Source organism: Vipera ursinii (genome assembly GCF_947247035.1).
Source record: "Vipera ursinii genome assembly, chromosome: 1".
Taxonomy (NCBI): Eukaryota; Metazoa; Chordata; class Lepidosauria; order Squamata; family Viperidae; genus Vipera; species Vipera ursinii.
This window is the reverse complement of record NC_139512.1, coordinates 222,414,576-222,440,921: the sequence shown is the minus strand read 5'-3', so window position 1 is coordinate 222,440,921 and position 26,346 is coordinate 222,414,576. Positions and strand designations below refer to the sequence as shown.

Genomic DNA, 26,346 nt, shown 5'->3' with positions numbered 1-26,346 from the left:
TGTACTCTTCCTTTTAATACACCCAAAATCTTTGTGATAAGGTTTACACAGTAATTACTTGCAAGGAAACAGAGGAGAAAAGGTAGCATGTTAGGCTATTTCTGCCCAGTTCCTTAGGGGAAAAAATGTTTTGGTCCTTGAAGTCATAAAATAGGTCAGTTCTCTCCTCTGAGGAGTGGGTCTATAGGACTCATAGCTACTACCAGTACCATTACACCAGACTGGGGACAAGCTAAAGATCTTGTTGATTGTAGCTCTTTTCCCACTATCAACCCTATACTACATCCCTGAAAGAATTTTGATTACTGTGATTGAATGCAAGAAGGAAGGCCTGTATACTATACACCTCTAATTAATATCTGAAAGAAAGTTTGCATATTTCTTTCATTCTCACAGCTTAAAGATCTCTACATTCTCATTCTCAAGGATGTGTATGTGTTCTTGCTTTGGAAATTTGCATATGGAATTACCAAAGGCATGATTTAACTCTTTTGTGTTTGGTTCATATTCAGCCGTACTTCAGTAACAGAGCATGTGATCTTATGTAAATAACCCCAAATTCAAGTCCTGTTCTCTTCAAGTAAAAATGGGAAAGGCTAGGCCTGAGCCATTAGCAGCCTGTTTTGACTCCGGTTAGATAAAAGATTGAATGAGCTTCCTATTTTTTTCATATTTGTGTTAGAAATTGCACCTGGAGTTACCTTTGCAACATTTGCTTCTTATTATTTACCCTTGATGAAAATTCATCCCCTGAATTTGTAGCAGAACAGAATCAAATCTAAGACAAATGTGATCACTTTTACAAAGGCAAAATTTATTACCCTAATTGCTTTAAATTTTCAGTATCAGCTATTTTTCTTGAATCTATTGCATTTCTTAAATCTCTTGCGAGTCTATAAGACTTTTGTGCTTTTTCTTGTTTTAAGGCTCATACATTTGCCTCAGCATAGAAATGAAATGTCAAAACAGTACCTTAAACTAGTATATCATCTTCTTGGAACTTGCCAAATGTTTGCCATTTCTGCTTTGCAAATGTGAACATTTTTTGATCCTGCTTTGTATGCTTTATCATAATGTTCAGAAAATTGAAAGTACTTATTTTTCTGTTATTTTAGGAGAGAGCTAGATTTGTGACTCAATTTCTAAAACATACATCACTGGGCCACATTTTCTTAGCAAAATTTTGAATTAGGTTATGCTATGAATAGAATCCATACAACTTGATTTTGAGTTGTATTCATAGCTTTATTTTGTTGAGATCTAAACCTAATATATTTTTTTCAAGTTAACTGGAATTTCTAACAGCTCATACAGTATTGCGGTGCATTTAGAAATTGTAATTTTTGTGATTTGCTATTGCAGGCATACCTATATGTATGTATGTATGTGTATGTATGTATGTATACATTTCTCTGTGTGTGTGTGTGTGTGTGTGTGTAATTGATTCTAGCAGATTTTTCTTGCTTAAAAGAAATAGTTGGGGCTCCAATAGCAGTGTCAATGGGGCCAGATTTTTGCTGCCTTGAAGGAAGGCAGTAGGAGATGGGAAGGCTTCCCTTTGAAATATTGACTTCAAGGACTGTGAGTGGCTGATGATGGTCAGAAAACACTAATAAAGGTCAACAATAACCGCATAATTTCTATAGGTAGTCCTCATCTTATGATTGTAAGAGAGCTTACCTATTACAGTTGTAAGTATGACAATCATAAGGTGGATCATCACATGAATGATTCTATTTTACAGCTGCTTTTTGGGATAGTTATTAAGCAAAGGTCCATGATAAGTAAGTGAATCTACAGTCATTCATAAACCCATTGTTTCGCTATGTGTTTTTTGCCAAAACTGAAAGTAAACACTGGTTTTCTACAAACAAAAAAACCCCATTGTAAGTCATGGTCATGTGACTGCAGAATGCTGCAGTGAGCTGTAAATGTGGACTAGTTGCTGAGCACCCAAACTGTGGTCATATGACCATGGAACTTTGGAGCTGTGTCATAAGTATCTTTGGGAGGGCCTATCATAACTTGGAATGGTTGCTAAGCAACTGGTGATAAGACATGGACTACCTGTATTATAAAAATATAATAAAATTCAAATAAAAATAATAAAATGCAATCTTATATCCTTTACCCTAGTGAAAGGCAACTTTTAGGAAAGATTGCATCTGATTTCTGATTCTCTGTATTACTTGGGATGAAGACCCTCAGCTTCCCCGTTTGGTAAGAGCAGACAGGATTATATACGTGATCCTAGAACTGCATGGGGCCAAATCATCTAAGAATAAGACCATATTGATTATCGACATCCAGGCATCAGTTCAGGACATTCATAACAAGCCCAGCGGCATGATGTTCTACCAATGGTATATTATTTGACTGTCAAAACAGAGAATTCATTGCAAATGCAATAAACAGATTAGAATTTTATTTCACACTTGGCAATATTGCAAGACCCAGTAATTCTCGGAAATGATTTATAGTAATATAAAACAGGTTTTAAAGGTGGATTTTTCTTTTCAGCCTGTTATCCTTTACAGTATTAAATATTGTTGATGATGAGTTAGCAACCATTCCTACAATATATATCAAACTGACTTTTTATGTAATAACTGGTTGGATACTCTCTTCATCCTATTGGAAAACACTAATAATTCTTTCTGAAGAAAAATTGCAAATTAAGATATGAAAATATATATTAATAATAGAATCGCAGAATTAATACATTCATTAAATTAAAAAATAACTTCATATTAAAAAACAAATTTGATATAGCATTTAACTTAATGTAATTATGTGCCATCAAGTTTTTTTCAACTCCTAGTGATCATATAGGTAGATTTTCTCCACGACAGCCTGACGCTACCCTCGTCTTTCAGGTTTTCCAATGGTTAATTTAATGTGAAAATCATTTGGGTTTATAATTTTACAAACAGGCTTGTGCAGGATGTCCTCAGCTTAGCAACCACTCAAAGTTATAGTCAACTGTCCCAGGGATTTTTAGACCCAGGACACTCCCTCCCATAGTCATGTGACCACATTTCAGGTACTCAGTAACTGGACTGCATTTATGGTCATTTGTAGCATTACATGCTCATGTAACACTGTTTTACTTTTCTACTAAAAAAGAGTAGTTTTTAGGCTTCTATTTCTCGTAGGGCTGACAGCATAATAAGTGATGTTTCCAGTCCCTTCCTACCATATCTCCCAATAGATGAGGATCCTTAGTAGGGCCCAATCCATTAACATGTCCTGAGCATGTAGAACTTGCAAATACATAGTAGGGCATTATAACCAGCACCTTGAATTGCATTCAGAAACAAACCAGCATCATCATCATACTGTCTTATCCAAAACTGAGAGGTAGTTGAGTGGCAGTTTTATGTAGATGCTGAATAATACAGGTTATCCAAAGAAGGGCAGCTTTTGGAGACAAGTGGTTGATAGAATTACTCATGTCACACTGACCTTGGCTCTCATTAATATATTCTTTGGAAACATTGTTAGTCTATATAGTAAAATAAAATTAAAACCATATGGAATCTGATAGTATCTTTTCTGACTAACAAATTCCATTAGAAGGCTTGAACTCTGTGCATCTGATAAAGTGACCCACAGCTCATGGAAATAAGCCTTTTAATCAAATGCATTAGTCAGAAAAATGTTCCTGGACTTTTTCTGAATTTTGCTATCCTTTAGAAGATACAGAAAGTGTGATCCTGTAGAAATTTCTGTTTAGTTCTCAACCTGCCTACAAAATGTAACTCTGCACTGAACAATTATTAAGTACAAAGTCTGGAACTATGAAGTACCTGAGGCCTAGTTTACAGAATTAAGCAATTATTATTCTTTACAATTCTATCAGGAATGAAATTAATATTCTTTGTGATTACGGATACAACCCAAGATAATGGCAAAAAAAGATCAGCTCAGCCATCTAGCTCTTGATAGCAGTGTAGATAGATCAGAGGCCGCCAACCTTTTGCCCACCGAGGACTGTTTCCATGGAGAAAGGTTTTTCTGTGGACCAGAGACTGCATGCTTTTGTGTGTTGCCTGCATCCTGCAGATGGGGCTTTGCTTAGGTGTGTGGACCACATGTTGGCATGCTGAGGCCTGGTACTGGTCCATGGACTGGTGGTTGGGGACCCCTGGTGTAGATGATCATAAAGACACAAGAATTCTCTGGGGGTTTTGAGGAAGTAAGTTAAGCATTGTTGGAAATAACTAGACAACCTGTGACTCACTGGGTCATTCTTTTCTAGATATTTCCTTAACAAGCAATCACTCACTCCTGTGCACCCTCCCTTACCCTTCCTGTGCCTCCCTTGTGTCCTCTCACACCCCCTTGCCCTCTGTGCACACTCCCCAACTTGCATCACTTTTCTGCACAACTTCCCTGATCCATGGCATCACCTTTTGCACACTTTACCCAACCTGCCTGGCACCTCTAAGCACTTCCCCGACCTGTGCTGCACTTTCACGCACTCCCTCACACCCTTGGTGACCCTACCCCAATCTGCACAGTGTCTCTTGTACACCCCATGCACCCTCCCTAACACACCCAGTGCCTCTCCTGCATCCCCTTAACCCCTTCTCTCACTCCCCCACCCAGCAGCAGCCACTTAATCTATGATGCACCACTTTGCCCAATTGAAGGTTACAAACAGAGTTTTAGTAATATGAAAACAGATGGAATGGATGTGTTGGAATAAGGTCAACCATATGATGAAGCTGCAGATATGAGTGAATTGTATATTGGTGTCTAAGCTAAAATATACCATAGCATCCAAAAGGTACATATGTCCATTTTGCTGCCTACAATTTCATTCTGAATAATGCCATGTTGTTGTTGTTAGCTGTGAAGTCGTGTCCAACCCATTGCAACCCTATGGACAATGTTCCTCCAGGCCTTCCTGTCCTCTACCTTCTGCTGGAGTCCATTTAAGCTCACGCCTACTGCTTCAGTGACTCCATCCTGCCACCTCATTCTCTGTCGTCCCCTTCTTCTCTTGCCCTCAATCTTTCCCAGCATTAGGCTCTTCTCCAGTGAGTCCTTCCTTCTCATTAGGTGGCCAAAGTATTTGAGTTTTAGCTTCAGGATCTGGCCTTCTAAAGAGCAGTCGGGGTTGATCTCCTCTAGGACTGACTGGTTTGATCGCCTTGCAATCCAAGGGACTCGCAGGAGTCTTCTCCAGCACCATAGTTCAAAGGACTCAATTCTTTGGCGCTCAGGCTTTCTTACGGTCCAGCTTTCACTGCCATACATTGCAACTGGGAAGACCATAGCCTTGACTATACGCACTTTTGTTGACAGGGTGATGTCTCTGCTTTTTAGTGTGCTGTCTAGATTTGCCATGGCTTTCCTCCCCAGGAGCAAGCGTCTTTTAATTTCTTGGCTACAGTCCCCATCTGCAGTGATCTTGGAGCCCAGGAAAATAAAATCTGTCACTACCTCCATTTCTTCCCCATCTATTTGCCAGGAATTGAGAGGGCCGGATGCCATGATCTTGGTTTTCTTAATGGTAAGTTTCAACCCAACTTTTGCACTCTCCTTCACACGTAACTCGAGGCACTTTAGTTCTTCACTTTCTGCATATCTTAGGTTGTTGATATTTCTTCCGGCAATCTTAATTCCAACTTTTGATTCATCTAGCTCTGCCTTTCTCATGATGTGCTCTGCATATAAGTTAAATAGGCAGGGCGACAGTATACAGCCTTGCCGGACTCCTTTCCCAATTTTGAACCAATCAGTGGTTCCATGTCCAGTTCTCACTGTTGTTTCTTGGCCCACATATAGGTTTCTCAAGAGACAAATAAGATGGTCTGGTACTCCCATCTCTTTAAGAACTTGCCACAGTTTGTTATGATCCACACAATCAAAGGCTTTAGCATAGTCAATGAAGCAAAAGTAGATATTTTCTGGAACTCTCTAGCTTTCTCCATGATCCAGCGTATGTTGGCAATTTGATCTCTAGTTCCTCTGCCTCTTCGAAATCCTGCCTGCATTTCTGGTAGTTCTCGATCCACATACTGCTGAAGTCTACCTTGTAGGATTTTAAGCATAACTTTACTAGCATGTGAAATGAGTGCAATGGTGCGATAGTTTGAACATTCTTTGGCACTGCCTTTCTTTGGAATTGGAATGTAAACTGACCTTTTCCAATCCTGTGGCCACTGTTGAGTTTTCCAAATTTGCTGGCAAATTGAGTGTAGCACTTTTACTGCATCATCTTTTAAGATTTTGAATAGCTCAGCTGTAATACTGTCACCTCCACTAGCTTTGTTGTTGCTCAGCTTTTCTAAAGCCCACTTCACTTCACATTCCAAGATGTCTGGCTCGAGGTCAGTGACCACCTCATTGTGATGATCAGGGACATTAAGCTCATTCTTGTATAGTTCTTCTGTGTAATTTTGCCATCTCTTCTTAATCTCTTCTGCCTCGGTTAGGTCCCTGCCATTTTGGTCCTTTATCATGCCCATTTTTGCATGAAACATTCCCTTCATCTCTCCAGTTTTCGTGAAAAGATCTCTGGTCCTCCCTATTTTATTGTTTTCTTCTATTTCTTTGCACTGTTCATTTAAGAAGGCATTCTTATCTCTTCTAGCTATTCTCTGGAATTCTGCATTCAATTGGGCGTATCTTTCTTTGTCTCCCTTGCCTTTTGCTTCCCTCCTTTCCTCAGCTATTTGCAAAGCTTCCTCAGACAGCCATTTTGCTTTCTTGCATTTCTTTTTCTTTGGGATGGTTTTAGTTGCTACCTCTTGTACAATGTTGCGAACCTCTGTCCATAGTTCTTCAGGCACTCTGTCTATCAGATCTAATTCCTTAAATCTATTTGTCACCTCTACTGTATATTCAACAGGGATATGATTTAATTCATACCTGAGTGGCCTAGTGCTTTTTCCTACTTTCTTCAGTTTAAGCCTAAACTTTGCATTGAGAAGCTCATGGTCTGAGCCACAGTCAGCTCCTGGTCTTGTTTTTACTGACTGTATAGAGCTTCTCCATCTTTGGCTGCAGAGCATATAGTCAATCTGATTTCTGTGTTGACCGTCTGGTGATGTCCATGTGTAGAGCCGTCTCTTGGGTTGTTGGAAAAGAGTGTTTGCTATGACCATCATATTCTATCAGCCTGTGCCCTGCTTCATTTTGTACTCCAAGGCCAAACTTGCTTGTTATTCCAGTTATCTTTTGGCTTCCTACTTTAGCATTCCAATCCCCCATGATGATAAGGACATCACTTTTTGGTGTTAGTTCTATAAGGTGCTGTAGGTCTTCATAGAACCGGTCAATTTCATCCTCTTCAGCACTGGTGGTTGGGGCATAGACTTGGACTACTGTGATATTGAATGTTTGCCTTGGATTCGAACTGAGATCATTCTGTCATTTTGAGGATTGCATCCCAGTATTGCTTTTCCTACTCTTTTATTGACTATGAAGGCTACTCCATTTCTTCTGAGGGATTCTTGCCCGCAGTAGTATACCTGATGGTCATCTGAATTAAATTCACCCATTCCTGTCCATTTTAGTTCGCTGATACCTAAGATGTCGATGTTCAGTCTTGTCATCTCTTGTTTGACCACGTCCAGCTTTCCTTGATTCATGGATCTTACATTCCAGGTTCCTATGGAGAAAAAATCTTTACATCATTGGACTTTCCTTTCAGCACCAGACACATCCACAGCTGAGTGTCCTTTCGGCTTTGGCCCAGTCGCTTCATTCTTTCTGGCGCTACTAGTACTAGCCCTCTGCTCTTCCCCAGTAGAATATTGGACGCCTTCCGACCTGAGGGGCTCATCTTCCAGCGTCATATCATTTTGCCTTTTGGTACTGTCCATAGGGTTTTCATGGCAAAGATACTGGAGTGGGTTGCCATTTCCTTCTCCAGTGGATCACGTGTTGTCAGAACTCTCTGCTATGACCTTTCCGTCTTGGGTGGCCCTGCACGGCATAGCTCATAGCTTCATTGAATTATGCAAGCCGCTTCGCCACCACAAGGCAGTAATCCATGAAGGGGAATGCCATGTTAGTTGTCCCAATAGTGAGAAAAATATTTGCAGTTATGTAATGTCTTTATAATTTGCACATAGTATGAAACAGTTTCTTTCACTTTTCCTAAGAATGACATCTCAGTCCACAATTGTCTGCTGAAGGCATTGTGTGTAGCATGATATCATGATCAGGAAGATTTTAATGTGTTTGAGCAACATGGTGGAACTAAGGTAACATACGACATACGACTGTCAATCTTTGCTGGCATGGCAAGTTTCTAGTTGTTTTGGAACTGTTGGTGAGACTGTTAAAAGTCGTTGGCACTGTTTGAATTTGTTCTACCAGCAGCAAGATCTGACTGCTGGCCCAGTGATGGATTCTATTTCAAATCAGGGCTGTTTCCAGGGGAGGCAGAGGAGGAGAGACCTGGAGCTTATGGAGTGAATGAACTGGATGAGGCTGTCGGCAGGCCCAGAGGAAGAGAGAGAGGCTTTTGGAGAGTTGGTGGTGGTGGCAGCAGCGTGCTCCAGGGGCGAAAAGAAGCAAGGCCCCTTTAAGGAAAGGGTGGAAGAGTCAGCATCAGAAAAAGGAAAGAAGGCGAGGTTGTCAGAATACAAGCGAATTTGAGGGCTAATCCACATGGAGCCCCATTTCCATCTGTCCTGTTTGCTACCCTAGAGACTAAAATGGACAATGTGAAATTTGAGCGGGCCCCGAACAAGGAGTATATATCGGAGGTGGTGACCCTTTGAGAGCTGTATGCAACGAAATTTCATGTTGATGTATGCCGATTGGTGTACATTCAAAGTGACAATAAAGTTATCATCATAGTCAGCACATATCAGGCTCTCATTCCCATTCACACCCACTTCAGAGATACCCACAATATATTGATGGTGATAATTCTCTTGAGAAAGAGAATAAGTAACAGTAACAGATATATATAACCACCATAATCGTGTGTGTGTGTGTGTGTGTGTGTGTGTGTGTGTGTGTGTGTGTGTGTAGTTTATTGACCACCATAATCAAATGGACAGAAATCTTATATTTGTTTTTGTTTTTTTAAAGTTGTAGAATTTCTTATACTGGAAACTATTTCTGTTAACAAGTTTACTGATAACCTCACATACTTTTTTTAAAAAAAAAATCAAACCTTTGATAGTGACAGCTGCAGAGAGGGCCTTTTTTCAACATTAACATATAAAAAGCTACATGGAAAGCAACATGTATAAGAGTGTCTAAGTGGTTTGAGAGGAAAATACGCTGTTCTCAGCATAGAATGAGATGCCATAACACTAGATATTCCAATCAGTATATTTGCAGATCAAAAGGCATGAAATAAACACTTTTGAGTGATCTATTACAGCCCTGCTGTCACGGTCCTCATATGCACAGAGCCAGGGATTACAGGGTTACACTGGGCCTCCATCTCTATTCTGTGGGGTCAAAGAGCTCTGTACAACACACAAATGCAGTACAGATGCTCTGACCAGCAAACTATGCAGCCCAGACATACCTACCTGCATGAATGGTAAGCTGCTGCTGTTTAAATTTTTAAAGGTTTACTTTGGTTGTTAGCTTAAGCTATTGTTTGTTATTATTGCGCTCTGTGCATATTCTCAGTCATCATAAGGGGGTGTCTGTTACCCTATGGCTCTAGACCTAATGCTAGTGTCTGTTGATGAATATGAAATGAAGAGAGGTTTCATGGATAAAATTGGCGAGGAACTGTGGAAAGTTTAAATTAAAACCACCCAATAATGCTATTGATAATCAATCAACTGGAGAGCCAGTTTGGTATAGTGTTACGACTTCAGATTAGAAACAGGGAAACCATGACTTCTAGTCCCATCTTAGGCACAAAGTCAGCTGGGTGACCTTGGGCCAGTCACTCTCTCCCAGTCCTAAAAAGGAGGCAATGGCAAACCACTTCTGAAAAACATTGCCAATAAAACTGCAGCGATTTGGCCAAAAATCAGACATAATTGAACCAAAGTCAAAAAAGGTCATTCTAGAAACTTAGCAATAATAACCTTAATGACCAACTTTATACCCTAGTGTGCAATTAAACCAGTTGATTTTGAACTATTTAAAATATCCACTGTATAATTAGCATGCTAACTCAGTTTTAGGACTTTAGCTTCTTAACCTGCCAAGTTTCTTAAAACACTCACCAATCTTGATTGCCATTTATTTATTCATATAAAATATGCAGCATTCCAGAGAGGCAAAATATATTTTACTTTCTTTAATTTTTCTTCCTTTACATATAATTGCTGTCACTTAGTATTCATTTGTACATGAACAAATACATAAACAAACAAGCCTAAAGCTACAAGGTTTTTTTGTGTTCTTAATTTTTATTGCGGGTCTCTGTGCCAAGGCATTAATTGTTTATTTAAAGACAAAACTTGTTCCCCATGAAGTCATCATTTCTGTTTCAATTACATGAACTTAAACCTGCCATGTCTACATTCTATATTTGTGGAATACCTACTTGTGTCCCATGTTTATGATCATCAATTTGTCAACCTATACTTACTGTAATAATACTTATAAATTCCAAAATAGTGCATGCAAAGTCGCGTGGTCGCACAGAGAGACGGACACTTGGGCTGGGTAGTCCTTCTTTATTGGATCAGGAATAAAGCTGGGGCAAAGGGGTTACCTGGCGTCTCTTTATACCTGCCCAGGTGAATCACGACCAATAGATTCAAACCTGGGCTTCCCGCCAGTGCAGGTGGCCAATGGATTTAAACCCTGGCTTCCCGCCAGAGCTGACCATGCCCTGGGGCTATCAACGACTTGCTCTATTCAGGCTTTCCCGCCAAAAGCGGTTATAGCCTGGAGCTGTCCAGCCCCCTGTTGTGCTGACATTCCGTGTATGCTTTAAGAGCATACACTGCAGTGCAAAAAAGAAGCATTCATATGCAATGGCTAACAGAAAAGGAGAATTAATAATGTGTTATTTAACTTGATTGTAGATTTCTGCAGTGCATGTGTGTGTGTGTGTTTGTGTGTGTATATATATATATATATTTCTGTGTGTGTATATACACACACACCCTTTCTACTGCTATTTATCATAAGGTCACGCACACAGATCAGATTCTGCATAATGAGAGTAATCACCCTATTGCACATAAGATTAGTTGTATCCAAACACTGTTTAATAGGGTGGATACCCATTGCAGCACAATGGCAGCGAAAATTAAAGCACAGGCATATCTCCATCCTATATGCAGGCAGAATGGGTACTCAGCGAGCTTTATTTGATGCTGTTGCAAACATCAGGAACCACGATTGATCCATGACAGACCAACGACCGGTGCTTGGGTCACACTTCCATATATCAATGGTGTATCCGAAGGAACCACAGGGATACTTGCGACCCATGATATTAGCATGGCACACAGGCCCAGCCAGACCCCGCGCAGGAGAATAATGCACCCAAATGAACCGCTATCCAAAAGTGACATGTCATCTGTAATTTATAGAATCAATTGCAATGATTGTTGTTGCAATTACGTTGGGGAAACAGCAAAACGCCTCCAGACTAGAGTGCATAACTAGCAGTTAAACGGCATGAACAGCGTTTCCCAGGTATGGGTGCATATGGCTGAGAAGGATCATACATTTAATTTTGCTGGGGCTGAGGTCATTACCCAGGATTCCATGAAAGGTGGCCGCTTATTACAAGAAGCATGGCTGTCTGATCGATACTCCATCAATCAGCATGTGGAACTGCTTCTAGCATATCAAACATTGACAAGACGAACAGCTGCGCAGAGAATCAGAGCGGGTGAATCTCTTACCACCTCCATGCTGGGCGAACAGAAATATAAAAGATCTGAGTTGTTTACCCATAGAACAGCAGGGTGTCACAACGAATGGAGAGATGGAAGCATGAGCAGAACCTACCACAAGACTAAGAGAAGGACAACAGAACAACATGACCGATGTAAGCATATGATGGGAGGATCATCGGCAGACGCCACTGCGTGGCAGGCTGACAGCACAGCTGAACAGAATAGCAGCAGGAGTGATCCGGCAACGACGCCAAATAGCTGCACGCTACAGGATAGATGCGACCAACAGGCGAGGTGGGTGGGGGGAGGGAAAACGTCAAAACCAAAGCGGATACCAGCTAGTACGGCAAAACCACGATCCATGACTAGATCACTAATATCCACACAGCTATAAAAGTAACAAGTGTTTCCTGCTACTGGCAGTGGATTGACGAAAGCTAAGTTATTAAAAGGTTTTTTTCTGTCCTGGAGATCAGTGGTTTTCAGATTTCTAAGGATCTCTCCCAGGTGTTGGAGGACTTTCTATAGCAGAGGTGTCAAACTGCTGGCCTATGGGCTGGTTGCATCATGCAGAGGCCGTGCCCACCCCAGGTCCAGCAATACAAAAAAAGTCACGATGCGTCACGACACATCACGTGACGTGGTGAAGTTTGACACCCGTGCTCTATAGCATTTGTTTGATGAAGTATAAGGGACTGTAGCTGCAAAGTACAAGTGTTACAAACTCATATTCCCATTTTCTCAGTATTGCATAAGGTCTGCAATATCTCTGCATTTGGAAGGTTATTCATTTCCTTAACTAAGCTTTTAAAAATTAATAATGTTAATCTTGTCTATTTATGTTTTCATGTTGTTGTTGCTAAACACCATGATTGCCCAAGTCCTGTTATAATGCTGTCTCTGTGTGTGTGTGTGTCTTCCTAAGAGGGATGAGTGATGAATGCTTTGAGTATATGGCAAAAGTATATAATCCTAAGGTGCAAAGGTCATCCCTACTGTCCAGCTAAAGCAAGCAGGCACCTATATAGGACAGCAACAAACTAGGAAGATTTTGGAGGCAAGCAGTCATTTTAGAAAGCAACAGTAAGCCATCTGTATTTTACCAAGAACATCACATTGATAGGAATCATAAATCAATCATAAAATGATTGATAATATGGTGTCAGTAATGGACCCCTCCTGTCAGATGGCATTCAACATGTTACTGAGGAAAGTCGAAGGCTCTTTCGGAATACTAATGGTGTTTGTGATGTAGCTAAATTAAAGCCTTAGAGCATAATAAGCTAAAGACAATGGTCAGATAAAAGAATCTAAGTTAAAGCAGTGATGTAATTTGACAAAGCATCTCAGAGTTAACCCTCCCAAGTTCTCTTTAGAATAAAGGCGGGGGCGGGGGGAGCAAGAGACACATTCAGACCTCAGGATCCTGTTTCTGTAACTCTAAAAGGGTTGTATTAGCAATCATAACTTTGGTTTCCTTGTGTGGTTTACCTCAAAGGACTGAGATAGGAACTGTGGACTAAATTAAATGAAATAGGTTCAGAATGAATATGAAAAGAGACTGCTAAAGATGAAGAAATTTAAGAAAGCATACTGGATGTCAAAACAGCTATTGTTATTCTCATAGTATTGGTGACAGTAAGAGAAAGTGATTCAGAGAACTTTGATATCCTCAGGAAGAACACTCCTGTATATTTATGGGACTCTGATTCACTATCATAGGTTACATCCATACATTCCCCCAAACTTTGGGTCTTTCATTGTTCTTCAGGGACTTCTCAAGATGCAGCCTTCCTTTTATCCCCACTTAGCTTTGTATTTCTCTGATCCAGTGTTACAGTGAAACTTTTTCTCCTGTGCAATGCTTCAACAGCAACTGTAATGAAGACGAGACAGGTGCTAGGATTTACCAACTCCTGTTTCCTATTTTTGGCCGCTGCAGGCACAGTCCCCCCCCCCACCCTGATTGATTCTACTCAGTGGCCATCTTAGCTGGAAATGATGCTAGTTAGGCATTGCAAGGGTTCCTGACCTATGATCTAGTGGTCTCAGGGGAAATTATTTATAATGTGTAAAAAAATGAGTCCATCCTTCTGTTAGATAGAGAGGAATGAGCAACTGCAAGGAAAAGCATAAGGACTGACAGGCAAGAAAGAGAAATACAAGTGAGCAAATGCAAGTGAGACATCAAAAGAAAGAGCAAGAGAAGAAAAGACAGATGTAGTGTAAGGATTAGAGCAAGAAAGATGAGTGAGTGACAAGGAGCAATATATCAAGAGAAAGTCAATGGATTGGATCAATGGATTAGTGATGGAGTGGGATGGATTTCCTCATAAACTAAAATAGGTGAGTATCTTCTACTATACCAGGAAGTCCCAAACCACCTTGTAGATCAACTACCAAGCATGATCTATGGACTGGGACTTCCCAAATAAAGCAGGAAAGGCAGAAACCCCCCTCCAACCAGGCGGCCAAACTTGTCAAAACTCCTCCAACCCACTTCACATTATGGAGAACAACTGATGAATGTTTTTACAACCAGCAGGAAGCAAATCAATTGCTAAACCTCAATTTTCCCAAAGTAAGTACCACTCTGAGGCAGAATAGAGACCACATATACAGCCAAGGCAAATTATGTTGGAGTACTTTTATGCTGCATCAAGGATTGTAGGGAGGCATTTTAAACCAGTGGTTTGGGTAACCTCCAAATGAAGGCATGACTACTATGGAAAGAAATTACAGAAATCTTGGAGTATTTATGTCCAATACTACTACTTCCAAGCACATTGTTAATCAAGTATCATATTAAAATACACCTGATGACTGATCTCATCTTAATATACATATACATCTCATTTTAAAGATGAATTTCAGTTTTCAGCCAGATAACTTTACATTGCAGATTATCCAAAGATCATTATTTTTGTCAATAATATGCATTAGAGATAATACTCAAGTACTAATGCAACCATGATAGTTCCTTTCTGCAAGTCAGCCCCTCAGATGCATCACCTGAGCAGCCACCCCCAGTTTTAGAATACAGGTGCAGAAATAGTCATCGTCACGGTTTGTGTAGATCAGACATGTCAAACTCACAACTTCACATGACCTCGCACAATGTATTGGGATGGTTTTGCCATTGCCGGCAATGGGGTTGGTGTGGCTTCCACATGACGCGTCCGCCCCACGGGCCAGCAGTTTGACACCCCGGTGTAGATAGTCAGGTAGACAGGATGGATGTGTTTAGTCATTGATTACAATGTAATGAAATTAAGCAATCCTGGAAATAATATATGTTGCTAGGTATAATAGGGACTTCAAGGTAGCTCTTTCTGAAATGCTGCATTTTCCTTACCAACTGCTCTTCAGGCATAAACATGGAATTCAAAAAGAGTTTTAGAGCCAAACCAATTTCTGAACCAGTGGAGCCTTACCTAGAGGCTGAATTAAATCTTTTCTGTCTTCCCCTGATATTCAAGTTGGCATAAACTCTTTCCCACTGCCTATTCAATCCTGAGCCTTAGGGGGATTGATCAAGATTGGGATGAATTGCTTGTCCAGAATGATGGTTGTGTCGGAATGTCGTAGCTGCCACTGCAGCTGCCACTCACCTGAACTTCTCAGAAGGAAATAATTCTTTTTCTTCTGACTTTTGCAATGGGGTTAGGTGGGATGGTAACATTCCAAGAAGGAAGGAAGGAAGGAAGGAAGGAAGGAAAGGAAGGAAGGAAGGAAGGAAGGAAGGAAGGAAGGAAGGAAGGAAGGAAGGAAGGAAGGAAACTGGCTCTTATAGTGACACAAGGGTACTTTCAATCTTAATAAAAGTTTTAAAAGTTATCAAAGTGGGGCAGGTGTTCAGTCCTCTGCAAAGAAAAAGTAGAAGAAAAGCAAAGGGAAATCTTCTGTCTTACATATACGTGCCTGAAAGTAGAGATTTTGTTGGAAGTCACATGTTGCAACCTTTACTTTCCTTCTAATAGATATTATTAATTAGAATCCTTGGATTCTTGTTCCATGGATTAACTGTTTCCAGTCCAGTTACAAGGACAATAGTCTGTTATATGCAAGTAAGGACTACAGCAACCCTACTTTGTCTTTTTTCACTATAGTCTTTTTTATTTTTTTTATCAAGTTTTCCATCTCATTTCCATAGTAAAAAAGTTTTCATGTTCTAGTAATTGTACCCAGAGTATGCACATAGACTTCTTTGCTAACTGCATTCCAAACTATTCAGTGGCTTCTACAATATCTATAAGGTTATGCCAGGAAGTCTAATTTCTATAAAGTACAGAAGTTGGGAGTATTCCTCTTGGGGAATTATACTTCTCTCTTTTCTAGGTATTTTACTATTCTTAAAGGCAGGTGAACTGAAAATTATATTAAATCTTCAACATGTAATCTTCTAAACAAAAATGGAAGCTTTTCCATTTTACCTCTCATTTGGGCAGAGTTTGACCTAACAAAATGTACACTGTTTTCACATGTACATTAATTTAGCCAACTTCTAGAATCAGTGATCCATGGACTGACTCGCCAATGAGCATCTTTCATGTCACTGAGACTATGATACATGACATCTAGAAGCCAGAAATGAATTATATCCAATAATGTGGGAAAGTCTGTGAGAATTAAACCTTTCCCCAGAAATCCAACGGAAACTTGATTCGAACCTTCAACATTTGCAGGACAAGTTTGGGAAGAGCTGGGATTTTAGACTTCTTTAATAGGCTTACATTAAATGTATTTTAGTAGCAATTATATATCTCTGGAAAGTTCTTCTCGTTGATACTGCAGCTGCAACTCCTTAGTCATTTCTGTTTCAGCACATAAGTCTTTCTCTGTCTTTGATGATCAGTAGGCGACTCAATAGCCCAAAAATCCAGAATAGGCATCTGTGCTCTTTATTCTGTCAGTGTCTACTTTGCCACAGTGACAAACAGAAGCAATAAACAAAGAAGATTAGTTCAGTGTGAAGGCAAAATAAAAAAACCCACTCTGTTTTCAGCACCTGAGTGCTCAAGGACCGTTTTCAAAACTTTGACAGGTCCTGTGTACAGTACCCCCTTCTGATTGGTTTAGGCACTTTCGGTACACTGCCAGTTAGCTGAACTTAATTGATGACTATTTAACTCTACCCCGAGTGCCGCGTAGCAGAGTGAGCGCCTGTTACTTGTCCCAGCTTCTGCCAACCTAGCAGTTCGAAAGCACGTAAAAATGCAAGTAGAAAAATAGGGACCACTCCGGTGGGAAGGTAACAGCGTTCCGTGCACCTTTGGCATCTAGTCATGCTGGCCACATGACCACAGAGACGTCCTCGGACAAGCGCTGGCTCTTCAGCTTTGAAACAGAGATGAGCACCGGCCCCTAGAGTCGGAAATGACTAGCACGCATGTGCGGGGTAACCTTTACCTTTACCTTTAGCTTAACTGTAATTTTTCAGGGCAACTGCCTAGTCAATCTTGATAAAGTTGTTTAGGGCACCTCTTCAGCTTGGTCCTTGCTGATAGAAGTATCAGGGCTCCTCCTGATCTCTTCTCATTTCTGAATCTTTTGCCAGGGATCTGATAAGCAGCTTGTATCATTTGGCTTCATAAATTTCACATCTATCAAGACCTTCTTCCTCACTTAACAAGTTCTATAACAACATCTGATAAGATTGATGCATCTACTAAAGTCTGAAGCAAGAATTGTGTCAGGTTGTCAAGCAGGAGAATGTACCTTACAAAGAGTTCCACTGCTATTTTTCATGGGGACTAAAAAAATTCTCCTCCAGATGCTTCTTTCTTTTCAAGGTTGGTCTCAACCTTCCTCAAGACATTATCATTGCTCATATTTTCCCCAGCCCTTCAACGCCGTTGGAAATATTATTACATTCTCTAAATGCTGTTGCTATACTCAGACTGTGCAATATCATTTAATTGGGACTGATATTTATTTCTGGCCTGACAGAGTCCATCTAAAAGGTGTGGTCTTTCCCCCAAATGTTTATCCCCATGGATAGTGACAAGCTTTGCTATGAGCTGACCAAACAGTTGTGCTTCTTCTGATCCATACTCCCTGCACAAAAGTATTGGCAATACCAGTAACACCAAATACACCTTGCTGGAGCTATGTTGATTGGCCCCAAAGGCTGAGCTCTCTGTCTTTATCCAGCACTATAGACTGGACCTACATTCCTAAAGAAATCCATCCTTTAAGGACAGGGGTGTCAAACTCAATTTCATTGAGGGCCACATCAGCATTGCAGTTGCCCTCAGGGGGCCGGGTGGGTATAGCCAGGGTGGGCATGGCCTACTGGGTGGGCGTGGCTAGAGTGCGTATGGCCTACTGGATGGGCATGGCCAGCTCTACATCGTTCACATCAAAGGTGCCTATGGGGGCCTGGGCAGGAGTGGGACAGATCTGAGGGTCTCTGGCAGAAGGAGGGTCTCTGGGCCAGGGCCAAGGCAGTGGGGGCCGTTCCCTCACTGTTTCCAGGATGGCTTCGCGGGCCACATGAAACCACTTTGCGGGCCACATCCGGCCCCTGGGCCTTGTGTTTGACATGTCTGCTTTAGGAGAAAGAGGGCAGCTCTTCAGGGTCACCATATGAAGCTTGCAATTCAATTGTATGTGCAAATCATACAGACCATAATAAAGAAGAGCTGGATACTTTTTCTATAGTTGCAGTTCTTTGAGTCATCATCTCTAAATTCATTCAATCACCCCTTCACTGTGTCTTCAGATCTGCTTTATCAGTGCAGAACTGAGGGGGTTTGACAGAAGCTGAGACAGTTTTTGTAGTATGGATGGAGAACATGGCTTCTCATGTAGAAAGTAAAGTGGAAAACAGCCATGACGAGAGAAGGAGGATCCATTATCAAGGCAACCCAAAGGCATACATTGCTTAAGTCTAAAGGGTGGGAGAGGATTACTAAAATATCACAGGCTTGCAAGTAAAAGAGGGAGGATAGGAAGTGCAAGATACAGTTGCAACATTATGTCACTATAGCCAATCTAAATAAAAATAATTTTTAGTCTTCGGTGGAGTCTCTTTCTTGTTCTGGCCTACTTCATAAGGATGACTGCTCTCATCAAACAGTTCTGCACATTCTAAAAGATTTTTGAATTTGGATTTATATGTGTAAAGAACTTAAGTGATGGGTCGTGGTCAATTCTTCTCTGCATTCAAAACACATAATAGTCCGTGTTTTTTGGTGGGCAGCCAATTTGTAGAACATTGGACAAAAATCTTTAAGATCCCACTGAGTGTTCTTCATTAAAGAAATAATATAACTAGGTCCTTGTACTTGCTAAACATACAAGTGCTCTATCTTGGCCTCTCATATTCTGTAGCTATAACATATTTTTGCATTCAGTTTCCCATAATTATAGAACAATGCACATTCCTTAAAATTGGGGCAATTTCTGTGCTTGTAATGTCCACAATAACTTTAAGGTGCTGGTTCTGAGATAAATAATCAGAATTTATGGACAATGCACATAGATCTATGCGTGACTAGATGCTATACAGGAATAGTTATATTTTACCCTGGCTAATAAATTGAAATTAATTTGTAAACATTTTTATCCACTGAAGGTGATACATATGGGGTGGGTGAATGAGAGACTCCAGGGAGAAGATTCCCCCCAACTGTATACATTCAAGTTCCTGGCACTGAAGGGTTCATCATTCTATATTTTCAGCACCCCACCGGTAAGCAGCTTTTTTTTTTTTAAGTGTGACGGTTATTGTTTTTGTCAGCTAGAAGGTTCCCCTGCACTTTCCATTGGATAATGAAGCAAAATGTAATTTAGTAAAGAAAGTTCACAGTAACTCTTTCAGGCACCTTTAATCCTTCCCTCTCATGCATAAAACATTGAGATCAGTGAGGACTGGATGATTGCATAGGACATTTCTTTATTTTGCTGCTCAGTTTGAAGCTTCAGACCTAAAGAGTCACCAAAAATTCCATTATACTGGAATTTGAGGCAGATATACCAGCTTCAAATTTAGAAGATATTTTTAATAAGCAGGTTTTCTTACCTTTTCCTCATGAACTGTGTTGCATCTTGACAAATTCTCATAAATACTGTTAGGAAATAGTGTTGCATGTAAATCTTACATATATTTAAGGGACAGAACTCAACTATCAGCTATGAAACCATTTAAACAACAAGGGTCATGAAAGCTGTGGTATGAGGTTTTTTTAAAAAAAAGGCTTAACACAATTTCCTAAAGAAAAGCATACTCATGACTCCCACCTGACCGCCGCCTCCATCACTGACCCATCCACATCTTTACTCACTATGTATCTTTGCCCTGCCCACTGTCCCTTGCCCCTCACCCCCAAAATACCAAGTCCTACTGACAGTGAAAGGTTATCAGCCCTGGTTTAAAGAAAGGAAAGACAAGCTAAAATGGTGAGAAAAAATATGCTGAGCTGAAATAGTTCTAGTTCATTATATTTTATTTTTTAACCTATATAAATGTATATGGAAATATTAAACAGAAACATTTGTTACTATGAATGTTAGGGAAGCCCTTATTTTATAGATGTAATCAAAAGAAGTCAACTCCCACATTTAAGAAATCAAAATTCTTTCAAAATTTTTGAAAGATAAATAAGCAAAAACTTATTTGTTTTCATCAGTCAGCCATACCCTTCTGAGATTCGAATCTCAGAAGGGTATGACTGACTGATGAAAACAAATAAGTTTGAAATGCATATCAGTCTCCCTTTAATTCTTTGTTAGCAATCTAAAATTTACACAAATATGAGCTGTCACTGTTGTGACTACTGCCTGTCGATGGCCTTCGGTTAGGCTGAAACAGGAAATAAAGATTTGTCCCATGTTTGGGGCCTAGCAAGTTAATCTAAATAGTTAACAAGCATTTTATATATATATATATATATATATATATATATATATATATATATATATATATATATATATATATGTGTGTGTGTGTGTGTGTGTGTGTGTGTGTGTGTGTGTGTGTGTGTGTGTGTGAAGTATTTACTGTATCAAGTCTTTTTGAATACCTTGCTAGTTAAATCTTCTTTCCTGTTTCAGCCTATCCCAAGGCTATCCGCAGGCTATAGTCACAACTTATGACAGTTCATTATTTGTTTAAATTATTCAAATTGCTAATAAAGAATTAGGGAGGCTGATATGGCCATTTCGAACTTATTTTGTTCTCATCAGTCAGTCATACCCTTTATCTGAGATTAACTAGCAAGGTATTCAAAAAGACTTGATACAGTAAATACTTAACACATATATCTCCCTTGCTTCCTAGCTAATAAAGAGAGGAATAGCCTGTGGCCTAGGGGTTAAAACAACTGCCTAATATATAATTAGCCCAGGTTTGAATCTCAGATAAAGGGTATGATTGACTGATGAGAACAAAATAAGTTCGAAATGGCCATATCAGCCTCCCTAATTCTTTATTAGCAATTTGAATAATTTACACACACACACACACACACACACACACACACACACACACACACACACACACATATATATATATATATATATATATATATATATATATATATATATATACACTCAGCCTTCTATCCTTCCGAGGTAGGTAAAATGAGGACCCAGATTGTTGGGGGCAATTAAGCTGACTTTGTAATAATGCCGCTTGGAGGGTTGTGTGAAAGCCCTAATAAGCAGGCATATACATAGAATGAAGGCAACTGCTAAGCTTGTAAGCCGCCCTGAGTCTTCGGAGAAGGGCGGGATATAAATGGAATATATATATATATATATATATATATTCCCTTTAATTCTTTGTTAGTAATTTACACATATATATATATATATATATATATATATATATATATATATATATATATATATATATATATATATATTTGTTTTCGTAGATTCTCGCGGGTGTCTGTATGTGTAGATCTAGAGTCTCGGGTTTCTTCCCGCGTTCCTTTCATCTTCAGAAAGTTGTGGCGACGTTTCGACGAAATCCCATCCGTCATCATCAGGCCGGAGTGTTCCTCCTGCTACTTTGAATCTGTGAAGATGAAAAACAGATTATGCTGTAATAGCTGTATTTGTGGAAGAGTTGCAGACACTACAGTTAAAAATGTGATATAAATCTAAGGAAAAGCTGAGTATACATTGAGAATTAGATAGATATTTAGCACTTTCACTACATACCAGAGCTAGAAACTAAAAGAGCAAAATAAAATGCAAAGCTGCTTTAACAATCCAAAGAGGTTTCTTTACATATCCAGCCATATGTTACAGAGTTTGACTTTGTACAGAAGCTAGAAAACACATAAAACCTATAATATCTTTCTGAAAATTTCCAAAAGTATATTGAAAATTATAAGAGCTAGAACCTTATCAATCCATGTCTAGGATAAAAAGGAAAGCAATATGAGAATAGGACTGTGGAAAATTTCACTTCTGGCCAAATGTGACATTTTTTTTTCATTGGTTTCATTGGTTTCCATTATATACAAACTGTAATGTATTGGGCTTTGTCTTGCTTGGAATATCACGTGGGGTTAATTGCTGGAAGGTTGCTTAAGCAGGGAAGCTGGCTAACGGCTCCCACCTCGTCAGACAACCCGTCTCCAGCGCCGCCATTGGCTATCTCTAGGGTGGCAATAGGTTGCTTCAAACCTATTGGCCGCCGCCTAGAGGCCAGAGTATAAATTGCTGCATTTGCAGCCCTGTTTCTCAGTTCAGTTCTTGCAACCAAATAAACAATGATCCTTGCTGAACTCACTCTCCTCGTCTCGTCAATCAATGCAACGAACCCAGTATCTAACACAAACAAAACTAGAATCTTAGTTTGTACTCATAATATATTTACGGTAAACATTTTTGAAGTGTAGGTGAGCAGGGAGGAAAGCAACGTTTGGAGGAAAACACATTTCAATTTATAAAACAAGGCATATTTTGTAACTAACATTAGGGTAATGGTATGTTTTTTATACTTTTAAATAAAAAGCATAAAATAAAATGGGATGTTAAATAAAGTGGGGTGGTGGATTATTCCACAATTAGAAAAGAGTGTTTCCTATTTAAAAGGCATCCTCTTTATACCCATTATCCCTAACAGTTAAAAGATTGATCAGCAGGTGGCAGCATGTAGCTGTGGTTTCCTGATCTCTGAAGCTAAGCAGGGTCAACCCTATGTAATACTTGGAAGGGAGACAGTTTGGAAATTCCAAGACTATGAGTTGGATTGGGTAGTTTAATTTTTTTTTAAAAAAACCCACCTAACTGGAAGAAACCAACTGCAGATCACCTTTCTATGGTTGCAAGGAATGCTGCACAATGAATCACCAGGAGTTGAGGTCAGAGTCCATTTTTTATTTACACTGTAAGTAAGGATATCTTAACCACAAGATAAATGGGTTAGAAGTGAATTTGACTTACGTTGGAGTGCCATGTATGTTAAATAAGAAAAAAAAATCCATTGAAATAAATGGGACTTATCCCTGAAAATGCGTGCACAGATTTGCAGGCTTCAACTTTGTTAATGCAACAATAAAATACGAAATACATTTCTAGAATAGTTTTGTTATTAATATACAAGTTTGTGTAAATAATTTTAACCAACTAAATATTATAATCAAGTCATTATTCAAAATGCAAAAGTAACCAAACTATTTAAAGATAAGCAATAGATGTAAGAAAAGCAACAAATACAGCAACACAACAGATATTTTCTTTTGGTGCCTATAATTCATTTAGCTGTTAAGCTGAGGCACTAAGAATGTAAACAGTTTTTGCCATTGATCTTGCTGGGGATGGATTGGAGCTTTTCCATCCTGTCCTACAGCAGAATGAACATTAACAGGAACAGTCACCTAGCATACATCTTTTGCCAGACAAACAAACAAAACACTAAATTCAGTTTTGAAAATATGTGAGCTTACTAAAACTCTTAACCACTATTAATTCTGTAGCATATTTTATGAAAGTAAATGTTATTCAGAATGTACTCAACTATTTCAGGCAAACAAATGAAAAAAAAATCCATATTTTAATATTCCCCTTCCAGAAACCAAGTACCTGCAAGAAAAAAAAAACTGTGATCCAGAGAGCACAGCGTAGATAATAATTTTACTCAAATGCTAGGAACTAAAAAAAAAGGTAGAGATAGCTAGGTGTTCTTTTTTAACATTTAAAAAAATTAAATTTCCTGTTTGTATATTGAAATGATGGGTTTCGATCCAGGAGTATGTTTCTATAACCTCATTAGGAAGACTTAGCCAGTGCATTTTTTATACATACATTTTCACAATTTGTCTTCACCAAACACTTGCTATGTTTTGCAGACATCAGACAAGATCCTCTGATAGATTGCTAACTAATTACAAGGTAGGACAATGTGCTATTCAAGGCATTATAATTACAGTTATCCTGCAGAGTCTTCAAATCATGTGTGTGAGAGAGAGACAGAGAGAGAGAGACAGACACAGGGAGAGAGAAGCTTAAGAAGGAGACCTGAACTATGAGCTTTGACAATCTATTTGGCGGGATCAAAGCATGAAGAGAAAACCTAGAAGCTCTTACAGATTTTAGTCTAAGGCTTCAGTTCAGTGAAGAGAACAACTGCTTTTCTATATATTGATCATAACTCAGCAGTCTTTCTTTTCAGGTATAATTTCATATCACAGCAGTCACATAGAAATCAGCATTCCCTGTCCTTTTGTGCTGTGTACCTGTGACTGAGGAAGCTTTTCTCGTGTGGTGGCTCAAGCACTTAGGTCTTCCTGTTGGATGCTAGAATCCCAGGGCAACATTCCTACATAGTAGAGATGATAAATTAAATATTGGATTCTTTCTCCAGAATTCTTACTCTTCATCATCAGTGAATATAATGGCAGGTGCAGAGTCTATTATAACTGCCTTTATGGGAGTACACTTATAAATAAGTTTGCTCTGCAGAATTTATGGCATTCAGCAAATAGGATGACTAAGTCAACATTTTAAAGAATAAACTATTAAGAGAAAACAATCTAAGTCACAACCGTTAAGTATCCAATATCTATTGGAGCATTAAAAGGAGAACCATTTTTCAATATTTAATATAGTCCCTGAAAAAATAAATTCACCCCGGTATCTCATTTTTAGTGTGTAACCAGGATAGGTACAACAGCAATAGAAAGATTTTGACCTCTTGAGCACAATTACACACTATATTGCTTTCTGAATTCATGGTTCATAGTTCTTTCTCCATTGTTAGCAATCTGTAGAGAGAATGAAAATACCATAAAAGCCAAAATTTGAAGCCCAATACTGAAAGCTGACAGAACAAATCTTGACTGGAGTTTTTCATTGCTTTAAAAATATTTATTCATTTTGCAGTGATCGTCCCTTAGTAGATTCTATCAGAATAATTAGTGAATTATAATGTTTTAAATCAAAAGAAAAAAATGATTAAAATAAGCAATTTAATTCTACACTTTATCAAATTGAATATTTACTTTTTAGTGGATATAAATGATTGCATTTATATCATTCATCGTTTCTTCTGTTTACTGAGCAAGCATTAACAGGAATTGGTAACAGAATTCCTAAAGCATTTGTTTTATGTTCAGAAATGCATAACCTGCTACTAACTAATAAGGCTGTTGTGCTGCAATAATTAAAAACATACTTTATAATAAAATATATACAAACACACATCTACAACTATTGAACAAAAGAAGTAGTAGGTAATATTACGGATATAACTTCAATAACACTGAGGAATACAGCATATTCAAATAAGCCATCTCCCACCTCACACAATGTTATCATATCAACGCAACCACACTACTTTTCAGTGCTATCCATTTACATATTGAACTATCAAATTCCAGTGATATCTGTCTGTACAGATGACGATTTATTCAAAGAGAGTATAGAAGAGAGTAAGTGAACATTGACAATAGTGCTATGAAGGTGAGTTGTCCTGTGGCGAGATGGCCACAGCGAGTTGTCCTAACAGCATTAGACCATGATTAAGAACTTCTCAAGTCTAAAAGAGTCCATATTTTCATCAGGCCCATAGATTTTATAGGATAGGCAAATAGAAAATAGCACTATGCATTTCTTCTGATACAGTATTGTTAGCTGCTTGAAGATGGTAAATAATAATAAAAAAAGAATTGAAGCCGTAGCCAGCTTACAAACTTACAAACAATCCTTGCACTTACAGCTATCATGGCACATCCCTCATGCGATCAAAATTTGAGCTCTTGGCAGCCGGCATTGATTTACAATGGGTGCAGCATCCTGGGATCACCATTTGCAACCTTCCAAACCGGCTTTCAATAAGCAAAGTCAGTGGGGGATGACACATGATTCACTTAACAATTGCAGTGATTTGCTTAACAACTGGTAAAAAAAATCGTAAAATTGGGCACGTAAAATTTCACATAGCAATGGAACTTTTGGTTCCAGTTGTGGTTGTAAATCAAGGACTACCTATATGTGGTTACTGAATTAATTTGTTTCCTGGGTACCAGACATGGACATATATTCAGATGTAGATTGAGTCATAAATTAACCAAACCTATAGGTTGTC

At 39.1% G+C, this 26,346-nt stretch overlaps 1 protein-coding gene across 1 annotated transcript in view; it reads left to right on the top strand.

The window, feature by feature from the left end:
- SNTG2 (syntrophin gamma 2) overlaps positions 1 to 26,346 on the top strand; it is a gene marked incomplete at both ends in the record, with an annotated part of 268,909 nt that overhangs the window by 198,008 nt on the left and 44,555 nt on the right. The window contains one exon of the mRNA XM_083356584.1: positions 19,381 to 19,497. Coding sequence (XP_083212710.1) covers positions 19,381 to 19,497 — 117 coding nt within the window. The remainder of the gene's footprint in view (positions 1 to 19,380; positions 19,498 to 26,346) is intronic.